Source organism: Haplochromis burtoni, unplaced genomic scaffold, assembly GCF_018398535.1.
Source record: "Haplochromis burtoni strain Fernald_Lab_line unplaced genomic scaffold, NCSU_Asbu1 Contig_6, whole genome shotgun sequence".
In the NCBI taxonomy this organism is placed as follows: Eukaryota; Metazoa; Chordata; class Actinopteri; order Cichliformes; family Cichlidae; genus Haplochromis; species Haplochromis burtoni.
In genome coordinates this window covers 3,333,208-3,356,196 of record NW_024582367.1, presented here as the reverse complement: position 1 = coordinate 3,356,196, position 22,989 = coordinate 3,333,208, and the positions used below count along the sequence as shown (strand labels likewise).

At 39.5% G+C, this 22,989-nt stretch overlaps 1 protein-coding gene across 34 annotated transcripts in view; it reads left to right on the top strand.

Annotated features, from left to right (window-relative positions):
* The window catches only part of LOC102294395 (ankyrin-3), a 185,381-nt gene that overhangs the window by 99,834 nt on the left and 62,558 nt on the right, over window positions 1-22,989 (top strand). For 30 of the 34 annotated variants that reach the window (XM_005913634.3, XM_005913630.3, XM_005913636.3 and 27 more), the window contains exons 6-17: window positions 5,032-5,217; window positions 6,554-6,577; window positions 11,136-11,234; window positions 13,438-13,536; window positions 14,018-14,116; window positions 14,210-14,407; window positions 16,436-16,534; window positions 17,000-17,098; window positions 18,710-18,808; window positions 20,705-20,902; window positions 22,082-22,180; window positions 22,367-22,465. In XM_005913634.3, coding sequence (XP_005913696.1) covers window positions 5,032-5,217; window positions 6,554-6,577; window positions 11,136-11,234; window positions 13,438-13,536; window positions 14,018-14,116; window positions 14,210-14,407; window positions 16,436-16,534; window positions 17,000-17,098; window positions 18,710-18,808; window positions 20,705-20,902; window positions 22,082-22,180; window positions 22,367-22,465 — 1,398 coding nt within the window. The remainder of the gene's footprint in view (window positions 1-5,031; window positions 5,218-6,553; window positions 6,578-11,135; window positions 11,235-13,437; window positions 13,537-14,017; window positions 14,117-14,209; window positions 14,408-16,435; window positions 16,535-16,999; window positions 17,099-18,709; window positions 18,809-20,704; window positions 20,903-22,081; window positions 22,181-22,366; window positions 22,466-22,989) is intronic. The other 4 variants (XM_042223810.1, XM_042223801.1, XM_014335582.2 and 1 more) reach the window with 1 other exon arrangement.

Sequence of the window (22,989 nt, the reverse complement as noted above, 5' to 3'; positions counted from 1 at the left end):
CTTAATTTCCTTTCCGTTTGTTCTTAAGTGAGACACTGACCTTACTAAAGCACTTACAGTATCTAAAACTAAAATGCCTAAATTGCTGAATGGTTATGTGTAGGGCTGTGCGATATGACCAAAATCTCATATCCCGATATAAGAATTCTATCGTCCCGATAACGATATAAATCACAAAAATGTAACATTTTCTGTAAATTCTGTGAATCTCGGGCAGCTCGACTTGCAGGAAGTGTTTCCAGCTGCGCGTCCTTTACCCGGAGTCGAGTGTTTTAACCGATGCATGAAACGATACATTTTTAGACATAAGTTGTAACGGCCGCCGTTTTCTTTGTATTTATTACACGACGTGCTGCGGGGAAAAGCCTGTTCTAACGTTTGAGTCTAAGGTCTATTTTTTTAGCACCTGGCGGCTCTTTTTTACTTCTCATCCGTAAATAATCTGCTCTTTCACGTTATTCAGTTTATTTTGAAGAGTCTCAACAGGATCGTGAGCTTTATTGTGAAAGGTTTATGTGGAACATAAACAAGCAGACACGCGATGGTGTTACCGTCGTTGTTGCTAACCAAAACGCATAAAAACAGGCACTTGTCCATCCCTAATGTGGTTATATTAAATATAAGAGAAAGTGAGAACTTTACGAAATTAATATAGCCACTACAGTGACCATCAAAACAATGAAAAATATTGCCGTAAACGGTTTATTTTGCGACACCACGAAACCAACGATAGCGTAAAATGAAACGATAGATGTTTTTATATCGTCATCCGATATATATCGTTATATCGAACAGCCCTAGTTATGTTATTGCCCTTTACTTGTTCAGCGCCTGTATGTAAATTTGATCATAGGGACTTAAATATTGTTGAATTATAAAGGTGACTGCCAGTGTCTCAGTGACAACTAGTGTCTTGAGTTTAACCATAAAGCAGCCAAGCTATTTTACAGTAACAGTTTTATGATAACCTCATATTTTATACATAACTTAACCCTGGAGAACCCATGGGGTCAGAGCTGACCCTATTGGTTTACTAGGGAAACCATGGGGTCAAATTTGACCGCATGGGTTCTCCAGGGTTAATCTACCGTAAGACGTAATAATTATCCACGACACACAAGAATCGCTGTTCCTAGAAGATTGCTCAGAATTTAGTGAAACTTGCGCACAGTGGTCATATAAGGGGTTCAAATTCACTCAGAATCACATTTTCTTCTACATTAAAGTTCAGTTTAATTCAATTCACTTTTATCTATATAGCACCAAATCACAACAACAGCCACCTGAAGACGCTTAATATTGTAAGGTAAAAGCCCTACAATAATACAGAGAAACCACAACAGTCAGACGATCCCCTGTGACAAAGCACTTTAGCAACAGTGGGAAGGAAAAACTCCCTTTTAAGAGGAAGAAACCTCTAGCAGAACCAGGCTCAGGGAGGGGCAGCCATCTGTGGCAGATGATTGTCATTGACATTCTGGTTTAAAATAGTTGTGTTTATGTTTGTCAGACAAACATGTTTATGCGAGAAAAGAGTTAACCTGAAAGATCTCCTTCACATGAACTGTTTTTATTGTCAGTTTGGGTGTTAACCATCTGCCTTTAAGGCTTGCTAGCTACGCAGCATTCTGTTAGCCACTGTTCACTGCAACTCTGACTCTAACATGCATAACATGCATCTTTCTCAGCCCTACTACAGTTAGTATCTTTCCTAATTTAGCTCTCAACAAGTTCCTAAGGAGTTCTGTTTTCTATGACAATGTCAGGCATTTTACTCATGGGGGCACCAACACAAAAACACCACCCACAGAAGATTATAGTTTTCGGTTTTTAATCATGCCAGCTGCCGACTGAATGGATGAATAGTTTGATAGCTGCCGAAATGTTTTAAATATAGAGCGCAATCTGTGAGTGCCAACTTAAGAATCTGTCATTTTATGCTTCTTCCGTGTTGGACGTCAGTAGACAGGCATCAGATTTAATGTGTGTAATCTGAAATTATGAACTTGAAGTGAAAATGTGTAATTGAATTGACTCTGAGAGTATTAGTCACATTCACAGCAGCAAGAAAATAAAAGTTCAGGCTCTGAGAGAACAAAGGCGACTTGATTAAGTCTCTCATTGTCTTATAAAAGCGACGTGCCTGAATCACGAACAGCTGTCACTTTACCAGCTAGAAGCAGCTACAAACGTATCATATGCCATCTCTGAAAGTGTGACTGTCAGCTGACATCAAGAAGAAAAGAGTGTCTGTGATTATTAAGATGACATTTTAGGATTCTTAGCTCTGATTAAGGTTGTGTTGAAACCTCCAAAAGGAGATACAGTGGGGCAAAAAAGTATTTAGTCAGCCACTGATTGTGCAAGTTCCCCCACTTAAAATGATGACAGAGGTCAGTAATTTGTACCAGAGGTACACTTCAACTGTGAGAGACAGAATGTGAAAAAAAAATCCATGAATTCACATGGTAGGATTTGTAAAGAATTTATTCGTAAATCAGGGTGGAAAATAAGTATTTGGTCACCTCAAACAAGGAAAATCTCTGGCTCTCACAGACCTGTAACGTCTTCTGTAAGAAGCTTTTCTGTCCCCCACTCGTTACCTGTATGAATGGCACCTGTTTGAACTCATCATCTGTATAAAAGACACCTGTCCACAGCCTCAAACAGTCAGACTCCAAACTCCGCCATGGCCAAGACCAAAGAGCTTTCGAAGGACACCAGGAAAAGTATTGTAGACCTGCACCAGACTGGGAAGAGTGAATCTACAATAGGCAAGCAGCTTGGTGTGAAAAAATCAACTGTGGGAGCAATCATCAGAAAATGGAAGACATACAAGACCACTGATAATCTCCCTCGATCTGGGGCTCCACGCAAGATCTCATCCCGTGGGGTCAAAATGATCATGAGAACGGTGAGCAAAGATCCCAGAACCACATGGGGGGACCTGGTGAATGACCTGCAGAGAGCTGGGACCAAAGTAACAAAGGTCACCATCAGTAACACACTACAACGGCAGGGAATCAAATCCCGCAGTGCCAGACGTGTTCCGCTGCTGAAGCCAGTGCATGTCCAGGCCCGTCTGAAGTTTGCCAGAGAGCACATGGATGATACAGCAGAGGATTGGGAGAATGTCATGTGGTCAGATGAAACCAAAGTAGAACTTTTTGGTATAAACTCAACTCGTCGTGTTTGGAGGAAGAAGAATACTGAGTTGCATCCCAAGAACACCATACCTACTGTGAAGCATGGGGGTGGAAACATCATGCTATGGGGCTGTTTTTCTGCCAAGGGGACAGGACGACTGATCCGTGTTAAGGACAGAATGAATGGGGCCATGTATCGTGAGATTTTGAGCCAAAACCTCCTTCCATCAGTGAGAACTTTGAAGATGAAACGAGGCTGGGTCTTCCAACATGACAATGATCCAAAACACACCGCCCGGGCAACAAAGGAGTGGCTCCGTAAGAAGCATTTGAAAGTCCTGGAGTGGCCTAGCCAGTCTCCAGACCTCAACCCCATAGAAAATCTGTGGCGGGAGTTGAAAGTCCGTGTTGCTCGGCGACAGCCCCAAAACATCACTGCTCTCGAGAAGATCTGCATGGAGGAATGGGCCAAAATACCAGCTACTGTGTGTGCAAACCTGGTAAAGACCTATAGTAAACGTTTGACCTCTGTTATTGCCAACAAAGGTTATGTTACAAAGTATTGAGTTGTATTTTTGTTATTGACCAAATACTTATTTTCCACCCTGATTTACGAATAAATTCTTTACAAATCCTACCATGTGGATTCATGGATTTTTTTTTCACATTCTGTCTCTCACAGTTGAAGTGTACCTCTGGTGCAAATTACTGACCTCTGTCATCATTTTAAGTGGGGGAACTTGCACAATCGGTGGCTGACTAAATACTTTTTTGCCCCACTGTACAAGCACACGCCTCTTCTTGCCCCATACTTACAGATGGCGTCCAAACTGCAGTGCTTCGGATGAGAAAAGAATACTAACGTGACTCTGGAGGCACACTGGCCCTGTGTCCCTCTCATCTGCTTTATAAGCCGACAGCCCTTCTGATTTATATCATGCAATTTTACAGAGGATGGCCAGGCTGTAAGGACAGCAGGCAGACACCTCAAGGGAGTTTGATTCGATTTTTTTGGCTGATGATTTAAAGCACCAGCAGCCAAAAGAAGTCATGTATAAAACATGTTTAATTCCCACTGCAGGACTTTAAATCACATCAGGTGGAAAATGTGACCTGGTGTGCTTAACTACTTTATATCTTTATATGTAGGTTTACCCACCACTTTTTTCCAGACTTAAATATATTATTATATATAAGGCTGATATTTTTGCTGATTTTCATGGACTTTACAACTTTTAATAGAAAGAAAATGAAAGTAGAAGCAGCTGGTGGTCAACACATTTTTGCTTTACATGCAAAATATTCCCAGTTTGATTCCGGGTGGAGACACAAATCCAGTGTCAGGGGTTTCACAAGTCAGTTTAATCCTAGTGACGGTCCCAAGCTCAGATAAAGGGGAGGATTCCTTCAGGAAAGGTATTTAGTAAAAAAAAAATCTGTGCCGAATCAAATATGCAGAGCCGTCTGCTGTGGTGATCTATTGGGAAATAAGAGAGCAGTTAAAATGACTTCGTAGTAGTGTAAGCAGCAGTTCCTGAACTCAGATGAGTTTCTTGAAAGTTCTTCTAAAGATAGTCATGTTTAAGACATTTGCTCTTTTCTACCAATTTTACCATTGTTATTATTTTATTATTATTATGATGCTTCCGATTTGGCCCAAATACCTGAAAAACTATTGACATTCACCTTCAGGCTTAGTTATAATTTCTAGTGCCATAGCAAGTGTTAGCTTGCTAAGCTAAGAGGTTTTACGTAATAAAATATGTGCATTACATTAGCATGTATTCACTGCCATTATACCGTATGTTTGCATGCTGTTGTTAAAGAGTGTCATACTTTGGGAAAACACATTTATATCTTACAGTTGACTTTTTCTGGTTTGCAGGATGGTTTCACTCCGCTGGCGGTTGCACTGCAGCAAGGCCATGACCAGGTAGTTTCCCTTTTGCTGGAAAATGACACCAAGGGGAAGGTCCGCCTCCCAGCGTTGCACATCGCTGCACGTAAAGATGACACCAAGGCTGCCGCCCTCCTCCTCCAGAACGACCACAATGCTGATGTGGAGTCTAAGGTATGAGCTATGAGCTGGACTACACTTCTCACAATGACCTGCTGTTTTGTCGTGTCTGAGATCTGGTCTTACTCATTCATAGTCCCATGACACCTTTCATGTATTATGGGTGCGATTCCTGTTACGTCTTTCTTTACGAAGGTACCTGCCAGAGTTAGCGGTGGTTAGATAACTGCTGACCGTAGCATACAAACATCAAGGTGGGCTACATCTTCTCACTTTACTTCAGTCATGAGAGGGAATAAGGATATTTCCAAACTATTACACCTATTTCTTTTTTTCCAACCATGTCTAAAGACTTTATTTCTGTTGGTGATGTAGAAAACAGAACTATTTGTCTTTTAAAAATCCCATTTTCTGTTTCCTTTACTTTCGGTCTGAGATTTAGTGACTGAAGTCTCACAAAACAATAAACTGTCCATATATCAAACTACATTTAATATAATGTACATAATTCAATTATTTCTGTATATTAATGACAAAAACTCCAATCTCAAAACCAGTGATAGAACTGAAATGTAATGTAATGGGATAAACCCCCAAAACATCAAAAATATTTACAAGTAACATAGGTTAAAATGTCATTTGTACTTTATTTGCATGGAACCGACCGTCAATCACATATTACATATCATAGGATAGGGCAGAAAAGAGATTGTCTTTCCTAAAGACTAAGATGCTTTTAAAAATCTGTATGAAAACTAAGAATAGTCTACTAACAACACAATCGTTCAAGACTTCCATTAATATGGAATACATTTTGAATTATGTGATTCTCTGGATTAATTAAGGGTACACCTTAAGCTGTGGCCTTGACTACCCTCCCCCCAATACACCTGTATACTTGTGGTGTGTGTGTATAATCCCCACAGGGTATCATTGGGCTATGAATATTTATAAGTTCCTTCTGTTGTTCTGTGTTGATAGTTCTATTAGTCATTTAAGTCCCAGACAAGTTTTCTGTGGGACAAAAATTGAGCAAGTGTTCATATTTTGGATTTTTAGAGGCACTCAGGGCAAGAAACAATATCATCAAAAACAACATTACAGCTACATTTACCCCAAGGACCATTCTCATTGTAGAATAAATACACACTGTAAGGGAGAGTTGCAGTCCATTCCCCAGTTTTGTGTACTTCTATGTGACTGCTTTTTGGTTCTTTTCGTTGTTTACAGCCACATTGTCACATACCCATCCTACAGCTTGATGCAACCATGATGTCGGTGTTGCAGTTGTTCTTGTTGTGGTGCACTAACCACCTCATTCTCTCCTCCTCCTTTTGTTCCTCCCTCTACTTGTTCCTTTTTCTTACAAATCCCCCCTTTTCCCTTCTAGATGATGGTGAATAGAACAACAGAGGTACATCTTCTCTTCTCTTCTCTTCTCTTCTCTTCTCTTCTCTTCTCTTCTCTTCTCTTCTCTTCTCTTCTCTTCATTGTTCACTCATGGTCACCATTGCAAAGCCTTCTGTCTGCTAGCATGAGCACTAGCACTAAATGCTGGCATGAAAGCTTTTGCTGCTGAACCCATGTGCCCATTTTTTTAAGCCTGCATGGCATTTTGACTTTTTTATTTCTGTGTACACAGTTGCTCGCTGCTATAGTTTATAGCATTGTAAATTCAGCAGCGCAGTGCCTCTGGAGGATTCACAGCGTTTCACTTGCTCCTCATTTTGTTATGTTACAGCCTTATTCCAAAATGAATTAAATCCATTATTCACCTCAAAAATCTTCATGCAATAGCCCATAATGACAAAATGGAAAAAAAAACCTTCCTTGAAAATCGTAAAAAATTTATTAAAAGTAAAAAGCTGTCTATGTAACATCCCATAGTTGACAGTGCATGTCTGAGCGCAAACCAGGCCATAAATTCCAAGAAATTGCCTCCGAGACAGGATTGTATTGTGACACAGTTCTTGAGAAGGGTACAGAAAAACTTCTGCAGCATTGCAATTACAGTCCAAAGTCTTTTTCAGTATGATGCTGCTGTACAATCTTGGCTGTTTTGGGGCAATTTCTCTCATCCTTCTCTGCAGAACCTCCCAAGCCCCATCAGGTTTGATGGGGGGCGTCGATGTATAGCTGTTTTCAGATCTCTCCAGAGACGTTAGTGTGGTTTCAAGTCTGAGCTCTGGCTTGGCCACTCACAGACATTCACAGAGTGCTCACAAAGGCACTACTTTGTGTTCTTGGCTGTGTGCTTGCAGCCGTTGTACTGTTGAAAAATGAATCGTCAAGGATGTCCCTGTACATTTCTGCATTCATCTTTCCAGTTGACCCTGACTAGCCTCACAGTTACTGCTGCTGAAAACATTCCCATAGCATGATGCTGCCACCACCATGTTTCACTGTAGGAATGGTATTGGCCAGGTGATGAGTGGTGCCTGGTTTCTTCCAGACATGATGCTTGGCATGCAGATCAAAGAGTTTGTGGTTTCACCAGACCAGAGAATTTTCATTTCTCATGGTCTAAGAGTCTTTCAGATGCCTTTTGGCAAACTCCAGTCCTGTGCCTTTTACTGTGGCGTGCCTTCCATCTGGCAACTCTACCATACGGGCTTGATTAGTGGAGTGCTTCAGAAACCTTTTTCATTAACGGATGTTGGAGGCCACTGTGCTCATTAGAATCTTTAATGCTGCAGACTTTTTCTGTACCCTTCTGCAGATCTGTACCACAGTACAATCCTATGTCGTCGGCCTACAGACAGTTTCTTGGACTTTATAGCTTGGTTTGTGCTCTGACATGCACTGTTAACTATGCAACCTTATATAGGCAGTTTTTAACTTTTAATAAATTTGCAACAATTTGAAACAAGCCTTTTTCACTTTGTCATTATGGGGTATTTTGTAGAATTTTGAGGGGAAAATGAACATATTCATATTCCATTTTGGAATAAGGCTGTAATGTGACAAAATGTGGAACCAGTGAAGTGCTGCATATACTTTCCAGATGCACTGCATAATGTATTTCTACACTAGGGTAATACCATTAGTATATCATCACAGTCATATTACACATAGCACTTTGCAGAAAAATAATACCTACTTGATTTTAACTTAATGTAAATAAATGTATTTTATTTTTGTTTCATGGTTTATATAAGTGCAGTCCAAGATACATTCAACGTCTTTCAGTTCCAGTACAATACCAGTGTATAGCCTCCTGGTGTCCAAAGTTCCAGCTTTTTGAGTCCGAACCAGCCAATATCTGATATAAATATCTATAAGTTTATAGTCCCTGCATCTAAAATGATATCTGGTTTTAGATTACTGTGTAAAATGTTCTTGGGAACATCTACACCATGTGTCCAAATTGTTATTACATAAATTTAACCTATATTTGTAAAAGTGTAATGCAAAATGCCTCAAATTTTTTGCCCAGTCTCACAAGGTTAAAGAATCCTCAAAAAATTCCTAGATGAAAAATTCCAGATGTGGATTCAAAAGTAAAATTTTTCGAAGTTGTGCCAAGGTATGGTGGCTTTGAAAGGTCAAACGCACTTCAACCGAAGGAAACAGTAGAGACTAGAAATAGGCTCCAAAAGTGCACAAATCACAACAGGAGTTGAATAAAACACAATGAAAGTTGAATTATTATAACAGGAAAAAACTAAAACCTTAAAACAATCCTGAAGAGTTTTTGAGGAGACACTAATGTGACAGAACAGCTTCATAACAAACTAACAGTAAATAGAATAGGGAACGTGCATTATATGAATTATGCAATTAAAGTACACATTAGCTAGCATCTTTTTCGTCCTCACAACACAGATGAATCCTCCACTTCTTTTAAGCGTCTCCCGGTGCAATCCTTATTGTGTTTCGGTTTCCTTTATTTCAGGAGCTGTTCTGTCACGTTAATGTCTCCCCCAAAAATATTTCTGTTGTGTTTTTTCTGTATTTTTCCTACTTCTATTCTGTTTTTATTCAACTTCCATTGTGTTTTGTGTTGTTTTACTGCAAATCTGCCCAAAACTTTTGGAGTAATGCTGAAAACAAAGAGACAAACCAAACCATTACTAAAATGTCTTTGGTGGAGTTAATTGAGCTTCTATCAGTGAAATCCAGCAGGGTACCAACACAGGATTAGGGGGGGGAAAAGAGCTCAGCAGAGGCATCAAGGTGTAAGATTTGAGTTTGCATAACTTAAAAAAAGAACTTTATCTTTACCATAAATCCAGAGTTTATGGGACGCATGAAATCATCGTGGTCATCAGGAAGATAAACTGCTACAGCACAGCCTAATTTTTATTCAAATTAAATAAAATCAACAAAGAAAATTCTTTTGTTGATGTGATTTTTCTCATGCAAAAAGTAGCAGTAGGCAGTTCATGTGAATACTGCTGTGTTCGCATAGTCTTCATCTTGACTTCATTACTGGGTACATTCTCATTTATTCTAAAATATGATGTTTAGAATTACAATGTAAAGTTTTAAATGTAACTACAATTTATGTAATATTTTTATTAATTTTCTTGTCAAGAGTAAGATATTTTGCAATAACTGGGGAGCTAATGACAAGCTTCAGTTGACTTCAGCTTATCATACTGTAGCATATCATACTGGATTACAGATGGGGAAAATAGCTAGTTTGAGTGGTTTTGTTCATACAAAGAATTGTGATTTTACAGAAGTGAATGCCCTGAACCCTTACATGCTTGTAACATGTAACTGTATCCAGCAGTAATGGGCATTGGTTTATCAGACCATTGCACCCAGCTGACATGTGAAATGACGTGTTGGAAACCACATCAGTTAGCAAAGCAAAAACTCAAAAAGAACTTTGAAATAAAAAAAAAGCATTAGCTAGTCTTGTTGTCTTTTTAGAGTTGTATTTGTGTGTGTTGTGTAATATCCTTGTGTTGTTGACATGTCTTTCTCCCTTCACAGTAGCATCTCTCTGTACTGTGATCCCACTTGAGTTACAATATTTTTATTTGTTATTTGATATAGAAACATAAATTTTTTGGCATGCACTGCTTGTTGCTGCAAAAAATAATTTGGGGGGAAAAAAAGCTAAGAATGAACAGTTGGAAATGATCAAACTAAATGAATGATTTCTTTGTTTTTTTTAAGCCGTTCATGTTCAGTGAGCCGGTAACTTAAAAGTCTTCAAGAAATGGCAATAGTTTAGGCTTTTCAGTCACTGTTTCTTAAAAGCAGTCTTACAAACTCAACTAAAATAGATGCATGCTCACCTGCATGCTGCTTCCTGTCAGATAAAAGCATATAGCAAGGAGGTTTTTTTTTAGGAATGAAAGCAAAAGCTTAATGAGACACTAAGTATTTGCATTTGTTTTTTAATCTGCATGCTTGTTTTATTTGGTAGGTTCTTATTTTTGTTTGTATTGTGTCAGACATTGTTAAATGCTGTATACTTACCACAATAATTTCGCAAAAAAGTTGAAATATGCAGTCAGTGGCCACTTTATTAGGTACATCTGCAAACCTTAATATAAACATACATGTTAGCATTCTCTTTTGATCGACATTGTCAGTCAGGTGGAAACAGAGATGTTACTGAGGTGGCAATTTGCATTGGACAAATTTATATTTGAATTTCAATCTGTCCAATAGAAAACCAGCATTAAGCAAACAGTTAAATTAATGCCAATTGCCCGTCATAAGAATAATTGGTAGTGCTGTTGGACTTTATCAGCTTGCCTAATAAAGTGGCTAGGGAGTTTGTGTTTCTTATGAAAGTCCACTCCTTTTATGCTGAAATTTTCAAAGCATGTCTGACTCCTGCTCAGCTCTGGTCTGCTGTGCTCTGTTAGTCTGCTTTTAGCAAGATGCTCTTACATGTAATGTCCAATCATGCTTTGCTTATGGCTCCTTATTAGACAGTTGCTGCTTCTTTTTCCTTCCTCTCTAATTGTTTCTCTTCCTGTGTGTCTTGTTTCTCTCGTCTCTCTCAGAGCGGGTTCACTCCTCTGCATATTGCGGCTCACTACGGCAACATCAACGTAGCAACACTGTTGCTTAACAGAGGGGCAGCTGTGGACTTCAAGGCGAGGGTAGGTCCTTCACTTCAAAGGCGACAAGCGCGCGTGCACACACACACACACACACACACACACACACACACTCACACTCATATCTACATGCAGAGTGCTGCTGCAAACCTTCATACCAAAACTTTTACTTTATGCAGGGAAGGATGTGCAGGAATTTTTGCTTGCCTGTGTATATAATTCCACAGCTGTACTTGTCACTCTCCTGGAGGAAACATGCACATGCAGTCCACGTTCTATCTGATCCCACAGACTGTAGGAATGGATGTAGCAGTTATGTATTTTGATAGCTGGTGGTTTGTGAGTGTGTAAGTGTTAGACCAAATAAGCACGCACCATGTGGAAACAACTCAAAACACACGTCTCATACCATAATTTACTCATGAAAGTGGCCTCTTTTCTAATTTTCTCACCCAATGTGCCATTTATTTGATTTATTCATAAATGTTACAGTTATGCTTCCCTAAATATATGTTAAAAGTGGGCACATTCATGAGCAAATGAATCTATAACAGAATCCACTCAAACATTATCTTCTGCTTATCTGAAGTCGGGTTGCAGTGTCAGCAGGCTAAGCTGGGTTTTTCAGACTTTCCAATTCCTACAGGGAGATCCAAAGGCATTCCTAGACATGATGAGATAAATAATCTCCAGTATGATCTGGGTCTGTCCCAGGGTCTCCTCCAAGTTGGGCATCCCAGAAAACCCAGAAGGGAAGCTCCCAGTCGATTTCTGAATCACCTCAGTTGGCTTCTTTCCACATGAAGGATCAGTGGCTTTACTCTGAGCTCCTCTATGTCTGCAGCTGAGCCCACCCTTTTATATTTGCACCCTTATTTTTTTGCTAATTATGCACATTTCATCACCATAGGTGAGAAGTTGGGCAACACGAGCATTAATCCACATGTGCACCACATGCTCCACCTTCCCATCACTCATGAACAGATTACAAAACATGAATAGAAGTTGTTTCTTTTCCATGTCTATAATGTCAGTCAAGTAACTTCTAATGTTCCAAGTTAGGATTAAAGGTGTTTGTCTTTTGATGTGTTTTGTCCAGATTCAATAAATGCATCACTTTACTCAAAACAGAGAATAGTCATACTGGCCTCTCTGATTCCTTTGTGCCACAAAGAGCTTTATTTTTTTCCCCAAGAACCATTAAAAACACATCATTGAGCCACACCCTCACACTCAACCCTCACTTTCCTTCATTACTGCAAACATGCACAGGCCAGTAATTACATTTAAATTGTGATTTTTCTGCTAACAATATGAAAACAAGATATTGAGCTAAAGCAGTGAATGTGCCGCATTCTGTTTTATCAGGATGTTCTCTCTTCATCGTGTTTTTTGAATGCGGGATGTTCCTTTCCTCTACCGCACTTGCATTTATTGTTTCTGAAACGCCCAAATTCATGCTCTGAATGTCAAATTAGGTTCAGTTCATCTTTATTTTGTTCATCATTTCTATTTAATTATGTTTAAAGTTAAGGAAATCTGCTGAGAGATATTTGTTAGAATCTTCAAATGTTGCATGATGTTTTCAAAGCCAAGGAATCATTTTAATAATCACATTCAAAGCCTGGACCAGGTTTAGTACTTTACATATCATCTCACACACACACACACACACACACACACACACACACACACACACACGATTTTGCCTCTCTCACTACTGAAAATGTAGAACCCTGGCATATTTATTTACTCTTACATGAGTAACATTTGGATGAAACTCCAGTTACTCAACCTTAAAATAAATATTCAGTGGATGATGACTCTGGCAGTAAGGGCCTGTTCAAACACCGGATATAAGAAGGCTGAAATGTGTTGATGCTGAGAAAAGTCTAGATTAAAACTAACATTTCCTTTTAAATAACTGTGAAAACTGTGTTCTTTGGTGGCAAAATATCAAACACATACTGGAAATACACACAATCTCTGGTGAACACATAGAGATATTAGAAGTCTCTGGCATTTTTAGAACAGAACCTCAAAGCTAAGGTCGCTCTGGCTGGAATGATCACTGTCCTCTAGAGGGGGGTATTTAGCCATTTCCCTCTGGCACTGTCAAATAGAGCCAATTTTCCCTAAAAGTGACGTATTAGCAGTGGTACTCCTTCTCTTTTCCTGAAATAAATGTTGATTTTTCTTTTCTCTTCGTCTGAATAGCTAAACAATGCATCTCTGTTTCCTGCAGAACGACATAACACCGCTGCACGTAGCATCCAAACGTGGGAACAGCAACATGGTGCGACTGCTGCTGGAGAGAGGGGCCAAGATAGATGCACGCACCAAGGTACAATCACATGCGCACAATGTTATTTGATGCAGTGTTCAGTTTAGATTTAAATATTGATATTTAAACGTGTATTCATGTATTTAATGCTCATAGACGTTCAATATTTCAATATAATTTAGAAGTGCTTTACATCAAACTAACATAACTCCCGATAAAGTAAACATACAGCCATACGTAGGCTGTTTACACAGGGTGGTATGTGAAATGAATATAATGGAAGGGTAAAAAACATTAATTAAAAATGAGAGGATAAAATCCATAATCACTAGGTGTAGGGTGCTTTACATTTGTCCATCATATAATTTTTTAGCTGAGGGATTTCCAAAAACCCTAAAATTATTATTATCTAATCCCACCCACAGCCATGCGAGGATTAAGCATCACCTGCGGTGTCATGTCAAATCTTGTCTGCTGCTCAACGAGCTTGTTGATGATGGTATGAAGTTCACGGCTGAGCAGCAGGTGTTTGTTTTCACAGGACGGTCTAACTCCTCTTCACTGTGGCGCCAGGAGTGGCCATGAGCAAGTAGTGGAGATGCTGCTGAACAGAGGAGCTCCAATACTGTCAAAGACCAAGGTTTTTAAGAACAAGCCAATAAAATCACATTAGCAAACTGCATCCGTATTAACTTCACATCGCTGAACATCTTTCTCCTCCTTTTCCTTCCAGAACGGTCTGTCTCCTCTTCACATGGCGACGCAAGGCGACCACCTGAACTGTGTTCAGCTGCTGCTGCACCACGACGCGCCCGTGGACGACGTGACAAACGACTACCTGACGGCGCTGCACGTTGCTGCCCACTGTGGGCACTACAAGGTGGCAAAGGTCATCGTGGACAAGAAAGCCAATCCCAACGCCAAGGCGCTGGTGAGGGGATCTCAATTATTTATTGTGATAAAAATAAATAAAAATTGATGAAAAGTACAAAATAATGGAGAGGAATTAAAAGGGCTCATCATCTCAGAGCATCTCGTTGCTTGGGCTAATCAAGAGAAGCAGGAATTCTTTTATGTAAAGTTAAAAATGATAAGACATGTTGTGACTCTTATTGAAATCCTGTTCCTGTATAACAACAGTTTTGCTGAATATTTGAGCGCCTTCTTTTTAGCAATGACAATCTCAATGACAATTGCATTTAATTTGAATGTAGACAAAGCTATTAGCTGCAGATAAAAGCTCCATGATCTCATGCAGTTGTCTGTGGACTCCCACGTTGAAACCTTAAGCTTAAAAATTTGGTGGATATTTGAAGAAGTAGTGAAGTTCTAACTTGCCAGCTACTGCTAGCTAACTTGGTTAGCAATGTGATAACATGTTAATCAAACGTGGCTTCACTTTCTATTGGTGGATTGCATAGCCACAGATACCATCTGATCAGTGCATCTTGCTAATAAATAGCAAATTTGCACTCCCCAAAACTGGAGCACAATATTCTTGGATGAGCTCCAGACTGCACCAGCACTACGAACTCAGCTGAGGTGACAACTAGTAGACAGCCACAGCCGCCTCTTGGCAGGCATCTGTCAACCACATCACAAAATATGAATAAGCGTAAGCCTCAAAACATTTTAAATTCAGTTTGAAAAAAAAATCCCCCCTACAGTGTCACAGAACAAAGCTGTACTGTAAACTTGTAAATGTTTATTTCTGCTCGAAGGTTTTTACATTTTAACATGATAGTCTGTGGGGATTGACATGCTTTTGGAGTGAGCCTCAAGTGGCCATTTGAGGTATTGCAATTTCAACCCCTTAAAGTCTAGTGTATTATATTTACTACATAGTTTTTGAGACTCCTGCATCATCAGTGAAAAAAATTTTCTCCCCAGAAACCCTAAATAAATTCCACAATACATGTTTTAGCAATAAACTAAATCTGATTGCTGCTATAGTAAACATGATACAAATTAAAACTCATATATGCAAATTGATATTGATATCACCAGGTATTGATTGATATTTGATTTTTTTTTTAAATTTGTCAAAAGGTTCAAATGTTCCATTTTCAAAATAATTTAATTTTTGGGCACTTATTTGAAGGTTCAGGTTTAAAGAGTTTTTATTCTAGCGCCAAAGTTTGGTGCTGTAAAAAATGCTGCTAGACCGCTGCATCTGCATAATATGCAGCGACATAGAAAACTGATGAAAATGAAGTATTAGAGCACCTGCTGTGCTGCTCAGGGTTGTGACATTTCAGTCATTTCACTTTACAACTACCCAAAAATGTTTTTTCGTCTATTTAAGTTGTACCTCTCTGCCTTCTCATTTTTTCTTCTTTTATTACATTTTTTTTAATGAACCTTTCCTTTTTCCACTAACAAAAAAGAAAAAAGGCTGAGATGCAACATTTGATGGGGAACACAAAGAAACAAGTAGAATTAAATAGAATTTAGTATCCCAGCCGATATCTTGGCATAAGACGAGCATTGCTGCTCTGCAATGGGAGCAGTCTGGGTGTGGTTAGAGCACTGGGACTTTATAACCAGAGAGAATAAGTAAGACGGGGAAAAGGACATGGAGAGGAAAATGAAGTCATAGGACTGAGCCTGAAACCTCAAAGTCAGGAGAGTAAAGGAGGGGAGGGATGAAGGAGGGTGAGGAGAGAGAGAAAAGTGAGTTGTAAAGGAAAGTATCTATTTCAGTGTAGAGGAGTTTTTGTTTTTTTTGATAGTTTACAGTCCACTCGATTATTTCCACACATGCTTGTCTGGTTTGCAAGCAGAGGGTTTTAAGAGGCAGAGGGAGAGAAAGAGAGGGGATAAAAGAAAAAACAGTCCCCCCTTTGTGCTGTAGTTTCCACTCGGTGTTCCAGATTTGTCTGCAAGTCCTACAAAGCCAAACACAAAGACTGTTTGGACTATTTTTATACTTTTATTTCTTTCTTTTTGTCTTTCATAGAATGGTTTCACTCCCCTGCACATTGCCTGCAAGAAAAACAGACTTAAGGTGATGGAGCTGCTTCTGAAGCATGGAGCGTCTATACAGGCTGTCACAGAGGTAAGTGTGTCTGGAGTGTGTGTGTCATTTAAGCACTAAGACATCAATTATTTTTGTGTAGTTTGTTAATTTAGTTGTTGGAGTGGGAAAATTCTACCTCTACTGCTACTCTACACCTGTAATCCACTACATTTCAGAAGAAATACTGTAATAGTTGGTCTTCTGCTGATTGATAGCAGACTGACTTTCTTAAAAGTTTGCACAATTGCATTTAACTCATTCACTGCCATTGACGTCTATAGCCGTCAATGGCAGTGAATGAGTCAATGGGTTTAACTCATTCACTGCCATTGACGTCTATAGCCGTCAATGGCAGTGAATGAGTCAATGGGTTTAACTCATTCACTGCCAATGGCTGGCAGTGAATGAGTTAATGACCTACAGAAATGTTCTCATGCTTCTTTAGTGTTTCTTTAATTCGTTGACTTTTTTCTTTTCCTCTCTTCTTTGCGTTTCCATCTCTAGTCCGGTCTGACGCCGATCCACGTTGCAGCTTTTATGGGACATGAAAACATCGTCCACCAGCTAATCAACCACGGGGCTTCACCAAACACAAGCAATGTGGTGAGTTCAGGAAGTTCGTCATCATCATTACCGTGTGATAAGACAGGGGGCATGAGAGGATATTCTTTCCTTTTCTTTTCCTTCCATGTGCTGGGTGGGCGGGCGGGGGGAAAGCAAAGTGAAATATATTTGCTTATAATATATTTTTAACCATAATATTTGAACATTTCCTCTTTACTGTATAACAGATGAAAATTTAGATCTTTTTGCTTCATTTCATTTAGTTCTCAGCATCTTCAAAAATTGTACAAACCATATGATTAGCTCATAACTTTATAAAGCTTAAACCAGTGGTTCCCAAACTTGTTTTTGCTAGGCCCCCCTTAGTTTTTACAATAAAATCTTTTATCAAAGCTGATGAGCTCAGAGCTCAGATGGCAAAAACAGAATCAAAATCCATACAGGCACACGGGGAAAGATGCAGATAAGACTATTTATACACCGAGGGGTGACTGGGGATGAGAAACAGGTGAAGACGATCAATACGGTCAAAAACATAAAGCCGCAAAAGTGACACAAGACATGAAAGAAAACCGACATTTAAAATAAAACAGGAAATATCTCTAAACATAGAGACAAGACTATCAGTACACATGGCAGACACAGTAGAAGACTGGACAATGAAGGCATAAACAGAGAAAGATGAGACAGGAAGGAGCAGTTAGCGAAATGGTGAGGGAAGTACGCCAGCAGGAAATGACTAACTCATAACAGACACTTAAACTAAGGAACTCAAAACTAAGACTAGAAAGTTTATAAATTCTAAACAGTAATTAGGGCTCAGAGAGTGCAATAAACCTGAGCCTCAGTATTGCTAGAATGAAAACATATCACAACAGGAATCAAAATTCAGCCTACAAAACGCACAAATCAAACCTTCAAAGACCAGAATAGCTTTAGAAAAACCTAAACATTAACCCAACTCAGATATTTTGACTAAGGATTCAAAACTCAAGAGCAGCACAAAGCCTATGAAACCCTTTAAAAAATCTGAAACAATACCTAAAACAGCTAATTGCACAGAGAGAGAGAAATACAAACATAGGAAGTGACTTAACACTAGCTGTTTATCCACAAAATCTAAACCTTAATTGGTGCAGACGGCAGAGAAATCCTCCGTAGGTGGAGAGGAGGTATTTAATGTAATTTGCTCATACGGAAATGTGCTCTAATTCTCATCTGGTCCATCAACACTCCTCAGTAGGAGCTACAAACTTTACTACTGACCCCATTAACTCTGGGATGACATGAAAGGAGAAAAAGAGGAGAAAAAAGTAAGCTGAGCCAAAGAGAAAGGCAAGAGCGAGGAAGAAAGAAAGAGGGGAACGAGTAGTGCACAGTCAACTCTTCAACCCCGAGTGTTTGGTCGCCCACGTCGTGTCTGTGGCCAGGTTACCGTAGTAACAGAGCATTATGGGACGTCATTATGGTGAGTTGGGTGTGGAGAGCGAGCGAGGGGGTCTATCTGGCTCTTTCTCTTTGTCAGCCACTCCTTCCCAGTGTACGTCTTCACAAAAAGAAGTTTTTTTGTATGAGGGTGTTTTCAAAGAAAGAGTAACATTCAAAACTTTGGAATAACTATCCATCCCTCGTTTTCTGCGTGTGCTTCAGAGGGGGGAGACAGCACTCCACATGGCAGCGAGGGCGGGACAGTCCAATGTGGTCCGGTATCTGATTCAGAATGGAGCACGAGTCGACGCCAAGGCCAAGGTAGAGCATCACTCTCAATCAGTAACGATTATCTGGTGTTTATATGCGCCTGGGCATTAGAGCCACTAAATGTGAGCACAAGTGTGTGTTTGTATGCTTATGTAATGTGTCTTTGCACATGTTTAATTACTGAAAAGTTACAGTCATAGGTCAAAATTATTCAGAAAAACTTTCTGTCAGCTTAATTTATTAAGTAACGCTACCTGGTGTGCATTTCATACATAATAATATCAAGCGAGTCTGGTTTTTTATGTGTTGCAGTTCTTTTATGTAAGCAGCTGCAATACTCAACAAATTAGAAAATAATGTTGCCTTATGCTTCACCTGCACACTCTTCATAAATCATTTTTCTTGTTTGTCCTTTTATGCATATTTTGGATACAAATAGGAGTAAAAATTCTAGTTACACGAGGCTGTTATTCGCAAGGATCTACAATCTACTCAGAGCTACAAAAGAGCAGTCATGATAAACAGAGTTGCTATTATGTGAGTGTGACTTTGACTCAGCAAATGTGTTGCTAAAGTTATCTGGTTATTTACTGGGAAATGTCTTATACAATATATTGAAAGATAATAAGGTTTTGTGAGAATCACAGGCAGTAAGTGCATGTTGAACTGGGTGATTTCCAGCATTGTGGTTCAGTTTACAGTAATGGACTGTGCTGGACTGGTGCAGAAAAGACTGTGGTATATGTGGTCACTGTGAGCTTAAGTCAAAAGGAGAAGTCATCAGTTCCCAAAATCCACCTTTAAACTGGCCAGCAGATGGAAAGCAGCCATATTAGCGCATACCACATCTGCTCATGTAGTAGAATTCAGTTTAGTAAATCCAAAAAGAGCAAAAAAAACCTTCAGCAGAGCCAGCAGCAACAACACAGGTCAGCTGATCAGAGCCTGTACACAAAGAACAACCTCCTGGAGCTCACAGGACAAATAATGTGACTTCTAATAAGTTATTCATGTCCCTGTCCTGCACTGCTATGAAAAGTAATAGGGTTCCCTGTACCTGTAACAATATGATGATGATGAAATAAATTCTTTCCAATAGATCCCAACTGATATATTCCTTGGATAATATTATTAGCCAATATGAGCCTGCTGCAAATATGTAACATGTTGCATGTTATCCAGCATGAGCCAATAATAATGGTTGAGTTTCTAACATAATTTGTTCACTAGAGCAGCTTCAGATGCTTTGTTTGCAGTCTATCACATATTTAGTCGAATATACATTACTCCTAAGGGGATGTGGAGGTGAGCAGTGTGTTGCATTTAAAATGCCCAATAGCTTGTGAAGTACATTGCATTAAATTTAAAAATGATATATTCTAATATATTTGTGCAAATATTTTTTCAATGAAATTCCTGTATCAGTTTGGTTCTATTATCATACGTATGCTATTGTTCAAGACCAATACAATGCAAAAACAGTCCCATATATTACATCAGAGAAATGTCTGTGTCAAATATGCTTCAGTATTTTCAATGGATGGCTTCAGGGGAGAATAAGTGTTACGCGAAGCACAGAAGCTCATTCTGAATTTACTCTGTTTATACGCTGCCATTTAAAATAAATAATGTGAAAATATAAGAGGGGTCACTGAAGAGTCTTCAGCTGTGAATCTGTCTCCTTGTTTGCTTTCTCTTGCTTTATGGCAAGTTCATTGTCTTGCTGTTTAAGTTGCAAATGTGTTTTTCTTTTTCTTTTTTGAATGTCACTGCAAAACAACAAAAATGCAGTTGGCGCGTTTAGCAGATGGAGCCAGAGATTTTCCACAGCAGTTTGGAGATACCAAAAACATTTGTTAAGTGGGCTGCATCTTGTCCAGAAACATGGCTCCAAATGTTGGTCCTTTTTAATAATAAAAGGTGTTTTTTGCTGGATTTTTCTATCAGGATGACCAGACTCCTCTGCACATCTCAAGCCGTCTTGGTAAGCAAGATATTGTGCAGCAGCTCCTGGCGAACGGAGCATACTCAGATGCCACGACCAACTCTGGATACACCCCCCTACACCTAGCCGCCAGGGAGGGGCACAGAGATATAGCTGCAACGCTGCTGGACCATGGAGCTAGTCTGGGCATTACTACTAAGGTAAATATGAAACTTGCACATAAACGAAATTATTATTCAAACCCACAGATGCACACAAACATATTGTGCAGGTAAACTAGTTAATCAGTACTCACACAGACACTGATGGCTTATGTGCTTATACTCATAAACTAGTCCAAAAACTTTAATTCAATCTGCTGAAGACAGAGAGGAGGTTTTATCCTGTTGCAGATCAGCTAGATTTGCATCCTTGCAGCTGGTAACATGATGGTTGTCCTGTCTCATCCTGGAAAAGCTTGAAAAATGTTAATGCATGAATTCTACAGGGATTTTGCAACATTTGGACTGAGTGGAGTTACATGATTGTGGAATACCAGTTATAGTTGACAGTCTGCCAGTGGAAAAGATGTGTCATAATAAGGTTGTGGACAAAGTAAGAGCATAGAGTCTGAAAAGGCTGTTGCTGGAGAAGCCTTTGTCGATTTTTGGCTCAGTTTTCCATGTCAGTTACTCATTTCAAAAGCATCAATTTACGTTTCAGCAGAGCATTTTATGGCCACGTATTTTTAACTCTTTAAAGACAGACCAGGTAATTTTTAGCAATGTCTGGATGAATCAGAAAATTTAGCAACAGGCTTCAGATGTCCGCTTTGTTTTTAAGTTGCTCCACCCATTAGAAAGTCCACTAAATTCACAACAGCTTTAAAGACTGTGATGCAATTGTAAAACCAGAAGTGTAAGACTTTCTTCTTAGGTTATGTGCATAACATGGTTTTCAAATCTTACATTGTTTGGAGCTGCAGTAACTTGTACTCAATGTAAAAGACATATGACGCACACATACGTCCCAAATCCCAGTGAGGTTTAATTTAATCGAGTTGCAGTTAAACTCCCATCTCTACATCCTATTAGCTTCCTCCATCTTTCCATACAAACTTCTACAAGCCCGCTTCTGAATCATGATCATGGTTTTTGAATCTGTTCCCTCAGAGCTAAAGAATCTAAATCAAGTACTAAGTTTCTCCACCCTGTGCTGATTTGTGTTTAAGGACCAAGGGGGCAGTTCTCCATGTTGTCATGACATAATCCTGAAAATTGCTCGCTTACTTTATGATTAAACACATGTGGTTCTGTTGGGCTGCCATGTGTAGAAAATGAGTCATGGGAGAAGAAGTAACTGTATTAAATTAGGTGTAATGTTCCTTTGTGTTTCTGCAGAAGGGCTTCACTCCTTTGCACGTCGCAGCAAAATATGGGAAAATCGAGGTGGCCAACCTGCTGCTGCAGAAGAACGCTCAGCCTGATGCTGCTGGAAAGGTAATGCATGTTTGTGCATCTGAGAGAGACTTATATTGATGTCGCACACATCAGTACCGCCTCAGCTGTCATCGTGGGTGTAGCTTTCACAATACTTTCCACGTCACCTCTGCTCCAGCTGCTCTCCACGACATGTATAAATGACGATAAATCACCGTCTAACAATTGTTGTGTATGTGTGTTCAGAGTGGACTAACTCCACTGCATGTAGCAGCACACTATGATAACCAGAAGGTGGCGCTGCTCTTGCTCAACCAGGGAGCCTCACCGCACGCTGCTGCAAAGGTAAGAGTCAATCAAACTGTCAGTGGAGGTCAAATTGAATGTTCCTACAATGCACTAAAACCCCTCACTTTGGCTCAGGATGAGAGCACACTGACCTAGATTCATTCGGCCAATTACATGCAATTACACTGTGCTCCACATGCTGATTACATTGCCCTTCCACTCTATCATCATATATTTTGGTAGAGCTCCTGCTGAAGTCAACAAGGGTCCAATATTTTCTGGTAGAACACTGAAGGGATGCATTTTTTTAATCCTTTAAGGCAAATATCTTCAGGTTCGGGACATAAATGAAGCTTAAAAATATTGCTCTTCACCACTAGGTAGATATTTAGAACCATATCGCATCTCCAACTTGGCTTCTGCCAACCGTGCTGGCCTGGAGAACCTCTCCACTGGGAATTTTATTGGTTGCAGACAAAAGTTACAAATAAGTTTCTTTACAAATGAAGCAAATCCTAAAACTACCGAATATCCATCACTCATGCCCAGTTTCCTTGCTGCATAAGAACAAGGATCAATAC